Source organism: Vipera ursinii, assembly GCF_947247035.1.
Source record: "Vipera ursinii genome assembly, chromosome: 7".
Classification (NCBI taxonomy): Eukaryota; Metazoa; Chordata; class Lepidosauria; order Squamata; family Viperidae; genus Vipera; species Vipera ursinii.
This window is the reverse complement of record NC_139521.1, coordinates 53,414,924-53,427,985: the sequence shown is the minus strand read 5'-3', so window position 1 is coordinate 53,427,985 and position 13,062 is coordinate 53,414,924. Positions and strand designations below refer to the sequence as shown.

General features: G+C 38.5%; 1 protein-coding gene across 4 annotated transcripts in view; it reads right to left on the bottom strand.

Annotated features, from left to right (window-relative positions):
• CAMK2D (calcium/calmodulin dependent protein kinase II delta) overlaps positions 1-13,062 on the bottom strand; it is a gene marked incomplete at its 3' end in the record, with an annotated part of 168,582 nt that overhangs the window by 99,459 nt on the left and 56,061 nt on the right. For all 4 annotated transcript variants that reach the window (XM_083367090.1, XM_083367087.1, XM_083367089.1 and 1 more), the window contains exon 3: positions 3,832-3,891. In XM_083367090.1, coding sequence (XP_083223216.1) covers positions 3,832-3,891 — 60 coding nt within the window. The remainder of the gene's footprint in view (positions 1-3,831; positions 3,892-13,062) is intronic.

Genomic DNA, 13,062 nt, shown 5'->3' with positions numbered 1-13,062 from the left:
CGCACCGCAAGAAACAAGTGAAACGTAACAACCATATATTTAATATGCCTACCTCCACTACCACCGTTTCTATATGCTATGCTCATTGTATATAATGGACAGGTTCTCTCTGTCTAGTCCTATATAGTGGTCTCCATAGTTCCTCATTAGTATAATCAGTGCAAAGATGCCTAGAAGTTAAGAAACACATTCTTAATGTGTGCATATTGTGGTGGTGCATATGCACCCTTGAATCAGTTTTTGATCCTGGAGACTGGCTGGAGAAGTCCCTGTAACATTCTTGCAAAGTTTTATGGAAGTGGTTTGCCACTGCCTCCTTCCCAGAGCTGAGAGACAATGACTGGCCCAAGGTTACCCAGCTGGGTTTCTGCCTATGGCAGGAATAGGAACAATCTCCTTTTCTATTTGTACAGATTTTATGTATAGAAAAATTCACACCGGGTCTGTATACGTAAACATCATCCAGCTTTCATGTATTTATTGTACATGGGTAGAAAACAGTCAGAAAGACACTGAGGTTTTATACTATAATCTCTCTCTCTTTATGCATCTGTGTACAGAGACACAAATATGTACATAAAAGTAATATAGTACTTATAAATAACTTATTCATATATATCAATTTCATCTTACAATTCTCAAATGAAACTAATGATCGACATCATTATCTACCTAGTACAGTATTTTATATCCTGAGGATGTGCCACTACATTCCATGCATAATATATCCAAATTGGTGGGATGCAATCAATAGCATCTAGATTAGAAAACAGTGTGTTCGTGCATGGAATAAATTTGGACCTTGATTATCTTTATAACACACTGGTCAAAATGTATTATAGTTCAATCCTTATTACTGAAAGGAAATTTTGTATGAAATATTTAAGGGTGGCAACCTATCTCTTCCTCCTCCAGCTTGCCAAATTGTGTTACAAGAAAATAATTTACCAAAGCTATGATGAATGGCTACAATGAATATATTGGGGCTTACCTAGTATGGTTCATGTATTTGGAAGATGAACGTGACTTGAAGTCAGTGTATTTGGAAGATTGACTTGACTTGAAATGTAAGAGGTAACTGGTAAAGTGCATGAATGAAAACACATAAACTGTACTCAATGAAGAGAAAGGTGGAGGATGAGCAAAAAAGTCAGAAATCTACAAGATGAAAGATTGTTGCTGAATGAGATAATAATGATAGTTGTTAAATGCAATATATGTGGGAGAATAAATTCAATGTTTGGCAAATGGTTCAAGACAGAAGCCTAGAATGTGTGATTTCTTCTTGGTTGTTTACTGTATTTATACTTAAATGTATAACAAATGTGCATGGTGATGGCAGAGGTTTGTTGGTTGGAATTTAAACGTGTGTACTTTTTTATGCAGATTATGTCTCGGCTGAAAAACCAAATTATTTTCAGCAAATCCTAAATGGATTGAATGATGCAACATACCACTTGAACTGAAAATGAAGGTATCAGAAACCAAGACAGTTGTGTCTGAAAATGAATATATTTAAAAAATCAAGACAGATATGCTTTGAGTGGAGTGTCTAATTTCAAGTTACACATTAAAAATGAAGAACAGAGCAGGCAGATAAATTTCCAAACTGATCAAGATATATATATAAAATGTGTATGTGCATATAATTGCAGTTTTAAGTCATTCTATTTAAAGATTAATACGTTTAACCCTTTTTTAAAATGCATGTCTTCTAAATAATTAAAGGCATTACACTGAATTTTAGTGATTACAAAAGGAAACCAAGTGTTTCAAGCAAGATAAAATTACAAGACTAATTATACTGAGATATATATTCTGGAACGGGCAGAAAGCCCTTTATCCTTGAAATACTCTGGTCTCTGACTTCCTTCCTCCCCAAAGAGTAGCAACTCAAGGAGAAAATTACCTCCAACATTTTGATGCAAGAAACAAAATATAATCTTTTGGCTTCAAGTCTTTTCTAACTCTGCCACACTGGAATTGCCTATTTCATATTTTTCTCTTCTACAGTATAATATAGAATGAAAAATAAACCATTTTTATTTCACCATTATGAAAGTGGGTATTATTTTCTCAGACCAAATAGCCAAATCTTATATAATGTTAACATTCTGTATTTTTCAGAGGTGCATGGTAAGGCCCAAGAAACTCAGAATTTCACTATAGAAAAAAACTGCTGAACTCTATGCCAGAGGCCCAAAGACAAGCAATAGCTTTTCTATGTCCATAAATATATTCAAACTGACAGGAACCACCAAAACATCAGTTTAGACAGGACAATGCAACAGAGCAGTACTGCAACCATATGTAAGAATGGCTAAGCTGTATAGGTAGTCCTCGACTTACAACTATTTGTTTAGTGATTGTTACAGTGGCAATGAACAAAGGGAGTCAGAAATGGTCGCCGAAGTTATAAACCAATGCTATGCCCGTGTGGTCACATTATCAAAATATGGGTGCTGCCTGCACTTATGACTACAGGGGCACTTCAACTCTCTCCACCCCAGATATGCCCTTCTGGCCCCCTGTACTCCAGGGCCTCTGCCACTTTAGCTGACCTTCACTGTCCTTTTGTTCCCAGTCTTGAATAAGCCTGGCTAGCCTGGCCGTTCCTGAGGTAACTGGTAGCTGCATGAGACTTTCTTCCCAAGGTCATGCACAATGGTCTTCTCTCAAGACCAGGGGGATATGGCTTCAGGTGGCCCTACTGAAGAGACAGGGTAGAAACACCTTGTCAGCAGCAAAAGGAATAAGATGAAGATTAGATGGAGCAGCAGGGGCCTCAGAGTTCATAGTGGTGAGAGCAACAATGGCTGGGACTGGATTGGGATACTTCCTGTAAAGCTGTGGCTTTGCATCACGCTCTTGGGAGTTTCCCAGGGAAGAGATGGAATGAAGAAGTACTTGGGGGAATTGAAGGGGAGGCATTTCCTTATCTTGGAAGAACCAAATCTTAGGGCTGGGACAGCTCAAACCTGGAATGGCTTGGATTGGGGTGGGTTCTTGCCTACTTTGCTTAATGACAGCAACAGCAAATGTCAAGATTGCCATTGCTAAGCAATGCAGTCATACAACATCATGCTTATGACCACACTGCTTAACAACTGAAATGCTGGTCACAATAGTGATTATAAGTCAAGGACTACCTGTACAATGTGTAGAACTGAATCTGACTTGCTATAATTTTTTCAACTTTATAGCAAAGAATGAGGTCAAATCTAGCAAGACCTTCCCCATTGTCCCTTGTTCAAGGTATAGTAAAATGCCATATCATTGTCTCTGAATGGCAAAGGGAAATTCTGTGAAACTGGGAAATATTTGCATATCCAAAAATATACAGCACATTGTGAGAAAACAGAATGCTTTCCTAGGCCAGATTCCAAACCTAGTCATAAAAAGGAATCATTTTTCCTCTTGGACAACCCTGAAGACTATAAGTTTTCATCTCCACTTTAAAATAATACTGCTTCAACCAAAAGTCTTGTTTATCATAACTACAATTTTTGAACAACCCAACTGCAAACCATAGTTTATGAAACTTGTTTATCTAAAACAAGTTTAGAGTTTGTAGAAGACACTAATTACCATCAATTCTTCAAGTTCCTCATTTTGGGCATAAAAGGAAGAGATTGAGTTCTAAAGGTGAGATAGAGATGCTAGGCTTGACCACCATTTATTACAATATCCTCATCTGAAAGGAACTTACAGTATGTCTGACAACAGTACTACACCAGAGTAAAAATATTATTGCTTCCCCTCTTACTTTTATGGAACTATCTTCAAGATAATTGCGCTACTAAGATTCTCAATGGAGGTATCCTTCCTTACCAATATTAGGGTGCTTCAAAAGGCGACAGATTCTAGCTTCTCTCTCTAATTTCTGGTGATCTGTAAGAAATGAAAATATACATAATTTTACAAAAATATTTTTTTGATTTAACAGAGGCAAAACAAATTATAACCTGAGCATACAATATATAATTCACTTTGTGTAATTTAAATTGCAATAATTCTGTATTCCAGGTAGATGTTTTCCTGTCAGAAAGAAAACAAGAAACGATCATCACACCTACTCAAGTCAAAAATTGAAAGTATAAAATTTCACTTTCATATCCTGTTCAGTTTTCAGTATAAAACTCTGGCTTTGACAAGGAAAAGCAAGTCAGAAATTGTGGACATGGACAATAAAGCAGCGTTTTCCATGTCCTCTAGTTCTACCTCCTAATTTGATTCTCTCCCTTTTTCTTTATTCTTCTTCCCTTTCCTAAGGGAGATATTTGAAAGTATAACAATTAGGAGAAAATATATTATATGAGCATAAGCTTTCACTATAACTGTGAACAACTTTAATGAAGAGACTCCAATCAGAGAATAGATAGGCCTGCTCTTCTTCTACAAAAGCTTAACAGTGTCTGTTGTGGCCCCGACCCCCGAGCCTGTCCTACCCGAGGAAGAGGACTCTGAGGACGATGGGGAGGAACTGGCAAGGCTTCCCTCTCCGGGACCCTCCCCTCTGGCAAGGCCTCCATCTCCATCTGAAGGCCGACAGGAGCAGCCTGAGATTAGCCAGGCTGGGAGTGAGCCATAGCAGCTGCAGCAGATGGAGAGTAACAGAGATGAATCATGGCTAGATCCCCAAGAACGGCACAGAGCCAAGCATTTACAGCAGCGTAGGAAGAGTAGGAGGTTCAGGGATTAGCTGAGTCACTGAGCCACACCCCACAAGGTACAAAAGGGGGTGTGGCTGCTCTCAGGACTTTGTGATGAACAATAATTTAATTAACTTCTGGTCACATCTTCGGAATTCTGTCGGATTTACTACCTGTTTGAAACCCTGGCCTGAATTCTTGACAACGCTTCTGGACTTTTGTTTCTGGACTGTTTGCTTGTTTGCTTGGACTCATTTTGAGTAATTGTTTGGAAGTTATCTCATTCCAGCAGCTGCTTCTGACTGCCAAGGCCTTATCAGAAGGCAATTACTAAAGCCTGAGGAATTAACCCTTGCTAGTCGTGCCTGCTTGTCTGTCTGTTTGTACCCCGGGAGGGGGGGAACAGAACAGTATCATTAATACCTTTCAGAAATTATGTTTTACACAAATCACTTCCAGTTTTGGAATTTCAGTGAATGATAACCATAATTAATGAGTGGAGAGAAATGTATTCGGAGAAGGCAGATGAAGAGGTAGGTATACCATATCTTGATGGCAAAAATCTAGATGCCCACCAGATGATGTACATAAAGCTTCGATTGTTGCCCTCTATGGTTCTCCAGTATTTGCCACCTAGATATGCCTAACTTCTTCAACTTCACTCCCTTAATCCAAATAACTCCTAGTTTACAGGTACTCCTTGACTTACGACCACCAATGAGCCCAACATTTTCACTGTTTACCCCATTTTATGAGCTTTTTTGTCACAGTTGTTAAGCAAATCATTGCAGTTGTTAAGTGAATCTAGCTTCCCCCGTTGATTTCCAGCCAGCTGGAAAGTTACAAATGGTGATCACATGCCCCGGGACAATGCAATTGTCATAAATACATGCCAGTTGCTAAACATCCAGATTTTAATCATGTGACCACTGGGATACTACAATGGTTGTAAGTGTATCAAGCAGTCATAAGTCACTTTTTTAGTGCCATTGAAAGTTGAAATAGTTGCTAAATGAATGGTTGTAAGTCAAGGACTATGTATATTTAAGGGAAAAAATATCCAAGTCCATAATACAGTAAAACCCAGATTTAATTATGTTACTTCCCCTATTTTTTTTACCAAAAATATAACCCAGACAGACAGACAAATACAGTTCATGCTAGGCTTATCCACTTTGTATTAGGAAAAAATACTTTACAGGGAAACGAATGATGTAGCAAAACATACTGATTAAGAAAGACAATGGCCAGAGAAAAAAGATTAAAATGGAAATCAAGAAAATAGATGATGGGACTTATCAGAGAGAATACTTAAAAAAGAAACATTTGTTTGAATATGGTTAAAAATGGAAAAACTTTGGAATATATTACTCTTAGAGAGATGATTTTTTTTGTTAACTAATACAATAAGAAACATTTGTTTGAATATGGCTAAAGAAATGGAAAAACTTTGGAATACATTACTTTTAGAGGGATGAATATTTTTTTAACTAATACAATATGCTTTTTTTTTTCTTTCTGTAAAAAAAAGTTGAAATGATTTAAACAAAGCAAACGTTTTAGTTATTTAAATGTGACGATAAGAAAAGCATAAAAATGTGTTTTGAATGAGTTAAAGGATTAGATCAGACATGTCAAACACAAGGCCCGGGGGCCGGATTCGTCCCGCGAAGTGGTTTCATGCGGCCCGCGAAGCCATCCTGGAAACAGTGAGGGAACGGCCCCTACTGCCTTGGCCCTGGCCCAGAGACCCTCCTTCTGCCAGAGACCCTCAGATCTGTCCCACTCCTGCCCAGGCCCCCATAGGCACCCTTGATATGAACGATGTAGAGCTGGCCACACCCACCCAGTAGGCCATATGCACTCTAGCCACGCCCACCCAGTAGGCCATGCCCACCCTGGCCATACCCACCCGGCCCCCTGAGGGCAACTGCAATGCTGATGCGGCCCTCAATGAAATTGAGTTTGACACCCCTGGATTAGATGATTAGATCTATTGAATGGAATGCTTAAAGTTTAAATAAATTAAATACACTCTCAGCTATGGTAAAAAAGAATAAGAAATTGAGGGAATAAATATATATTAAATTAGGAGGGATATATATTTTAAGTAGTATGTTTATTTTTGTATTTCAGTGCTTTTGTCTTTTTTTCTTTCTTGTTTTTCCTCTTCTTTTTTTGTCTCTCTCCTCTTTTCTTTTCTCTTTTTACTTTTTTACCTATTGATTAAGAAATATAAAAGTCTGAGAGGGCTTATATGGAAAAAATAGAATTAAATCCACCAAATGTAAATGTAGTTAATTGTTGAGAAAATTGTCATTACTAAGAATATTTAGAATTTGGGGGGAGAATTAAGCTGAAATAAGCACGGTAACAGGATTTACGATAAGGCAACTAAAATGACAAATAGGAATATTGGAAAAATTATATACTTAATTGTTGTTTATTAAAATAATGAGAATTGTTTTAATCTAATGTTTGCAAAGAAAGATACTTTGGGGAAAGGGGAAATCAACTGAAATTAACATATGGAATATAGATTACAGAAATCAATTGTTAAAGATTGTCTTATGAATGTTACCCAGACAACATACTGTTTACAAATTACTGAATGATTTATGTTATGTTAAAAAAATACCAATAAAATATATACCCAAAAAAAGGATCTCTGTGCCTATATGGATAAGGAAAGCAATTAGTATTTACTACTGATAATCATTTTTGCTAACAAAGTATAACTAAAAATTGAGCAATATAATTTTTAACATTAAAACTTTTGAGGCTAAAAATGTTTGTATGTAGAAAGCTAACACAGGCAGCTGAAACTGAGCATCATTGGATCATAACCCCAAGCTGGGCTTATTATAGGAGGCCTCAAGGAGTGCTGCTATTACTAGCAATGGAGCAAATAATTTATAAGCCAATTATTTCATGAACTTTAATCTAATTTTCTGCTTCTTTGAGAAGAGTTCATAGTTTTGCCTGAGTTAACCTGCCACTGAGCAACCGTTCAGTTTTAGTAGTAGGTAAGTGTTCTGAATGAGGTTTTTATATGGCAGTGGAATATACAATGATGGTGTCAATGGTGCAAAGAGTTCAGCCCAATGCCTGACTACCCTCAGATGCCCCCTGCTTCCCAGATACTTGATCAATGGGTGAGGGGGTGGAAAGAGGTTTGGAAAAACACGAAAATGGCATTAAAAAAGACTTCTGAGACAGGCTGATAAAAAGAGGAATCCCCAAAGAACATTCCAAGTTGGGGAAAAGGTTAATCTGTCAACTAAATATTTATGCCTCAAATTACCCAGCAAGAAATTAGGACTGAAATTCTTGGGGCCTTTCCCCATTGTGAGAATCATTAACCCAGTCACAGTAAAATTGAAACTCCCAAGACTTTTGGGAAAAATTCACCCGGTTTTCCATTGTAGCTTACTGAAAACTTTTTGGGCCTCCACTTTAAGACCTCCCCCTAAGAAGGCACCTGGACCCCTTGTAGTAGCGGGTCAGACCCATTATGAAGTGAAACGTATTCTTGACTCTAGAATCTTTAAGGGAAAATTACAGTACTTAGTACATTGGAAGGGATACCCATTGTCTGAAGCCATTTGGGTGAAATCTAGCGATGTGAAAGCTGACAGACTTATCAAAAAATTTTATGAGAAACACCCCAACAAACCAAAAGCCAGCTCTTAACTTGTGTTTTGTTTACATTACAGGATCTGTCCTTTTTGTAAGGGGGGCTGGATGTCAATGCTGCAAACACTGACATATTTCTGCACTGACAATACAAGAGGCATCCTTTTGCTTTAACTATTTGGCTTTGAATCACTAAAGTGTGGGAGGAATTCAAGCTGGATGTTTTGAGAAGGTAAGAGTGCGCTTCAGAAGGGAAGTGAAACTTTGTGTGTTAAACTAATTGGTGAATGTGATTCATGACGTGTAATTAAGGGAGGGAGATTCTGTATGATATGATGGGTTAAGGGGAGGAAAATTCAGATTCTGGCATCCATCCATGACTGCCGATGCTCCATTCTCATTATTATAGACTTTTTTGGAATAAACAATCATGCAGTGTTCTTTGATCTGTCTCATTAATTGGAACCATGACAGATGGACTATATAAGTCAAATTCTCGCAGGTATGTGAGGCAGGTATGCAATCAGATGTTGTATCTGTATAAATATAATATACAATAGAGTATTTTGGAAACTTGAGTCATGAGGCAAACAAAACAATACTGTACATTCTACAAAGTATCTTGCAATGCTCCTAAAAAGTGGCCAGGTTTGGAACTGAATTTCTAAGACAACTATTATAATATAATTGGGATAAATAGGGCTGTGTAGGACTTGAATACAAAGGGAAGAGATGCTTCTGCACATACAGGATGTGAGCATACCATCCTTCTGCAATTTCTTAAAGCAGCTGCACTTTTCCCTCCAGGATCCCTCATTGTTGCACAATTCCAGTAAAAGACATATTTGGCTCTTACAAATGCCATGGTCCACCCCAGAATGTATTTCAGCCTTTGAAACTGAAGAGATAGTCAGCCCTATGTTGCAGTTCCTAACAGCCTTGCCCTGAAAACTTTGAATATGTGTTAATCTCATAACGAATCACTACTCATACTGAATAGAAGAATAACCATACAAATATGACATGGCTGAACACTTAAGGAAGTAAATAAAATAAAATGAATTATTCTGATGTTTTAGCTGGTGTTTTCAATTAGTCTGGCTACCCATGATGAGCAAAACATTTTAACACCTGCATAATGACATATATAAAAGTGAAACATTTTAATTTCTTATAGAGTCGCTAAATAAATTAAAATGAAGTTTACTCAACCTAATGGACTTTATACCACACTTAATAATTTATCTCATTTTACACAATACTAATCATTAATGCCAAGCTGTTAAAATATTCCTTGATAATGAACAGTAAACAAAACAGGTATTATGGCAGAGAAAACACTCCAGTTATCATCTGATTTTGCTGATTTTTGACTATTATGAAGATTTGATGATGATATCTTGAATGGTATAATAAAAAGTAATATAACAGGAAGTATATTTCTCTATTTTTACACAGTCAATTGAAATGTAAATCTTTATATTAAAAAAGAGCACTGCTATTTATCCTGTTACAGTGTGTCATCTGATCTTAATTTTCAAGTTAATCTAAGCAAAAGTGCAACTAATTAGGTTAACATTGGATTTAAACCAAATAGAAATATAAAGTAAAAGGAGTCAGGGGACGTTGCACTGCCCACCATCACAGGAAACAAGAAAAAGAAAGTATTTCAAGTATGGAATCAGGCAGATAGTAAAGAATATATAATTTTAAAAAAACATAATCTAGTTGCCTTTTGAAAAAGCACCTTTGAGACAACCATGACCTGGATGTCTAAAATTTTCCATAGGAATATAGCCTAAAATGGATTTTATCAACCAACAGTCTTTCACTTGCATCAAGCACTAAGTGGCCTGATGGCAGAAGCTGGACAAGAGCTGGCTAAGAGTTGAGGCTAAGACCTGATGCAGTCCCTTAGCCAAGACATAAAACTGGGACAGGTTATATATGAGAGGGATCTCATCTTTGGGTTTCTTCATACAAGAGTTGAAATATTGACAGTATCTGCAGATGAGCGTAACACTGATTGATTAAAAGGGGAACAGATTTTCCTCTCTGTGTGGGGTAGAAGCAGAACTGTGGCGATAAGTAACAGCCTTTTCTTTTCTGCATGTTGATGGATGTTTCTACCACCCCCATACCTTCAATAGAAAAAATGGAAAATACATATTTGCTTAAATATGGCAGAACATTGGGGATACCAAATTTTGTGGATAGCAGATGGAGAACTTTGGAAATAAAATACATCTTTCCATTTTTTTGTGAAAAGAATTAAAACAATGTCTAATGTAAACTATGTCGGACTTCTGATAATTTCTATTGCTACCAATTGTTTTTTTTAATAAAAAATCTTTCCTTTTCATTTCCATTGAACATAATTTGATGCAATCCATTCAAGCAGCAACAGATTATACCACAAGCCAGTATTTTTATTTAAAGTGTTGAGGCTATCATCCAGAATTTATTTTGGACATGCTTAAGAATTAGTATGTATTCAAGGAAGTTTTCTAATTGTTTTTATTTGAATAGTACATCCAAGCAAAACATGCCAGACTGCAAACATTTCCGAAACTACTCTAATTTTTCTCTTTCAGAATCAAGGACATTTTATAGAACTGCTATTTTTCACAAGACGTGGATTTCCAAACCTAGACAATTCAAAAACAGCTTGCTTATTCTTGTCACATCGTACATGGCTTTCTTGTCCAGGAAGCCATTCTGTTCAAATAGTTTTGAAGAGAAAGAACACAATCCTTGGTCCCTATCCATCTAAAATTCTCTAAAGCCAGAGCTAGTTTCTGGACTTTTCAAAGTAACCTACTTCCCCCAACCAAATCCTTTAGGAAACATAATCTTCTCCAAGGGTAACATTTGAATTTATCTTCTCTATTCATGACTTCTCTGGAGTGCTATCTGGTGTTCCCCCAAATAAGATCCGGTTCTAATATATCACAGACTTCAATGGCAAAAGTATTTTTCTCTTTCAGCAGAGCCCAGTCTTACTAATATTTCCTATTTTTACATACTTGTCAGGTAGCCATGATTGCCAAGACAACTCTCACAGAGATTACAAAAGTATAATGGATTCTTGTAGGCAATGCCATAAAAAGAGCCAATTATTTTTAAAGGCCTGTTGGATGAAAGGAAACTAAATGAGGACACACAATATGCCTAAAGTTATTTGTTTGCATGGGCACTGCCATTCCTTCAGTCTTCTGCATAAGATTAGGCAAAACATATTCAATTAATCTGACACACTTTGTAACGACTGATACAAATGGGGGATAGATAGGGTAACCAAATATCTGAATAGGGCAAAGAAGGACACGGACACTTGGGAAAGAGGACAAATAAGTAAAAGAGGACTGTTGGACTTTGTTGGCATCCATGACAAAAAGTACAAACTACAAAAACTGTGAAAAGAAAAGAAAAAAGTACATAGGCCCCCACGTATATTACTATTTCCATTATCAGAAAGACTGGCTCTTCAATTGAAGGGATGTGTGAGAAGTGGTTAGGGCAGTGATGGCAAACCTTTTAGAGACCAAGTGCCCAAACTGCAACCCAAAGCCCACTTATGTATCTTCGGGTGCTGGGTGGGCATGGCCCATTGGGTGGGTGTGGCCCATTGGGTGGGCATGGCTGTGGTGGTAACGGCAGACTGGGTAGGATTAAAAAGTTCAATCAATCAATTCCAACTTTGCGAGATCTTTTTTTTTTCCTGTGAGAAGTTGAAATTGATTGATTGAACCTTTTTTTTTTGCACAGGAGGCCTAAAGCAAAAAGATTTTATAAAACCCAGCTGAAGGCCTAGGATTGGGACGACGGCACGTGTGCCCACAGAGAGGGCTCTGTGTGCCACCTGCGGCACGTGTGCCATAGGTTCGCCACCACGGGGTTAGGGGGCGAAAGCATGTAATTGATTAAGATTTTGCCAATTTCAGACTGTAGCTTAAGCCCTTGAGAGGGTACTAATCAAATAATGGAAGTCACAGAGCTGAGCTTGTTCACTTATGGTTAATATTAAAGAAGTGCTAAAACCTGAAGAAAAGCTGCTCGAAGAGATACCCAAAAAGACGGATAGTATTTAACTTTAAAGCTATGCTTGCCAGATGGAGCTCATCAAACTAAAAAGACATAGTAGCCTTCTTTTGCTGGACATCTGGTGAGCCTAATGATAGGGTAGAGCAGTGGTGGCGAACCTATGACACGTGTGCCAGAGGCGGCACTCAAAGCCCTCTCTGTGGGCATGCTCACCATGCCCCGGAGATGGCAACCGTCACTCTTCAAGCAGCTGCCCGCTAACTCGCTGAGGTCCCACGTGGCTGGATGCATCCCGGCATGGCTGGTTTCCCTCCACCCTCCATCCCGTCCCTCCTGGCCTCGCATGCTCTCCTTTTCCTGGGCAAAACCCACTGCATCGCCTCCTCAGCTGTCAGCCGGGCATCCAGCTCAGAGGCAGCTTCTCTGAACTGCTGATGGTGGGCTGCAGAGCCCCAGAGTGTGCCAGTCAAGGGCCCCCGTCTGCTTGCTGGGCTCTGTGTGCAGGGGCTGATGGTGTCAAACAGCAGCCGCCCCGGCCCTTGCTTTGCCCCATGGCTATGGCGCCCATGCCCTGTCTCGCTTCACCCCGCAGGACAAGCCTCCTGCCTACCGCCCTGCCTGCCAGATAACTCCTGGATCTCCTCCATCCCTGCCCACTCCCCACAGGCGTCCCTCACCACGAGTAACATTGATGTGACCATGCCCACCTTGGCCACATCCACCCAATCTG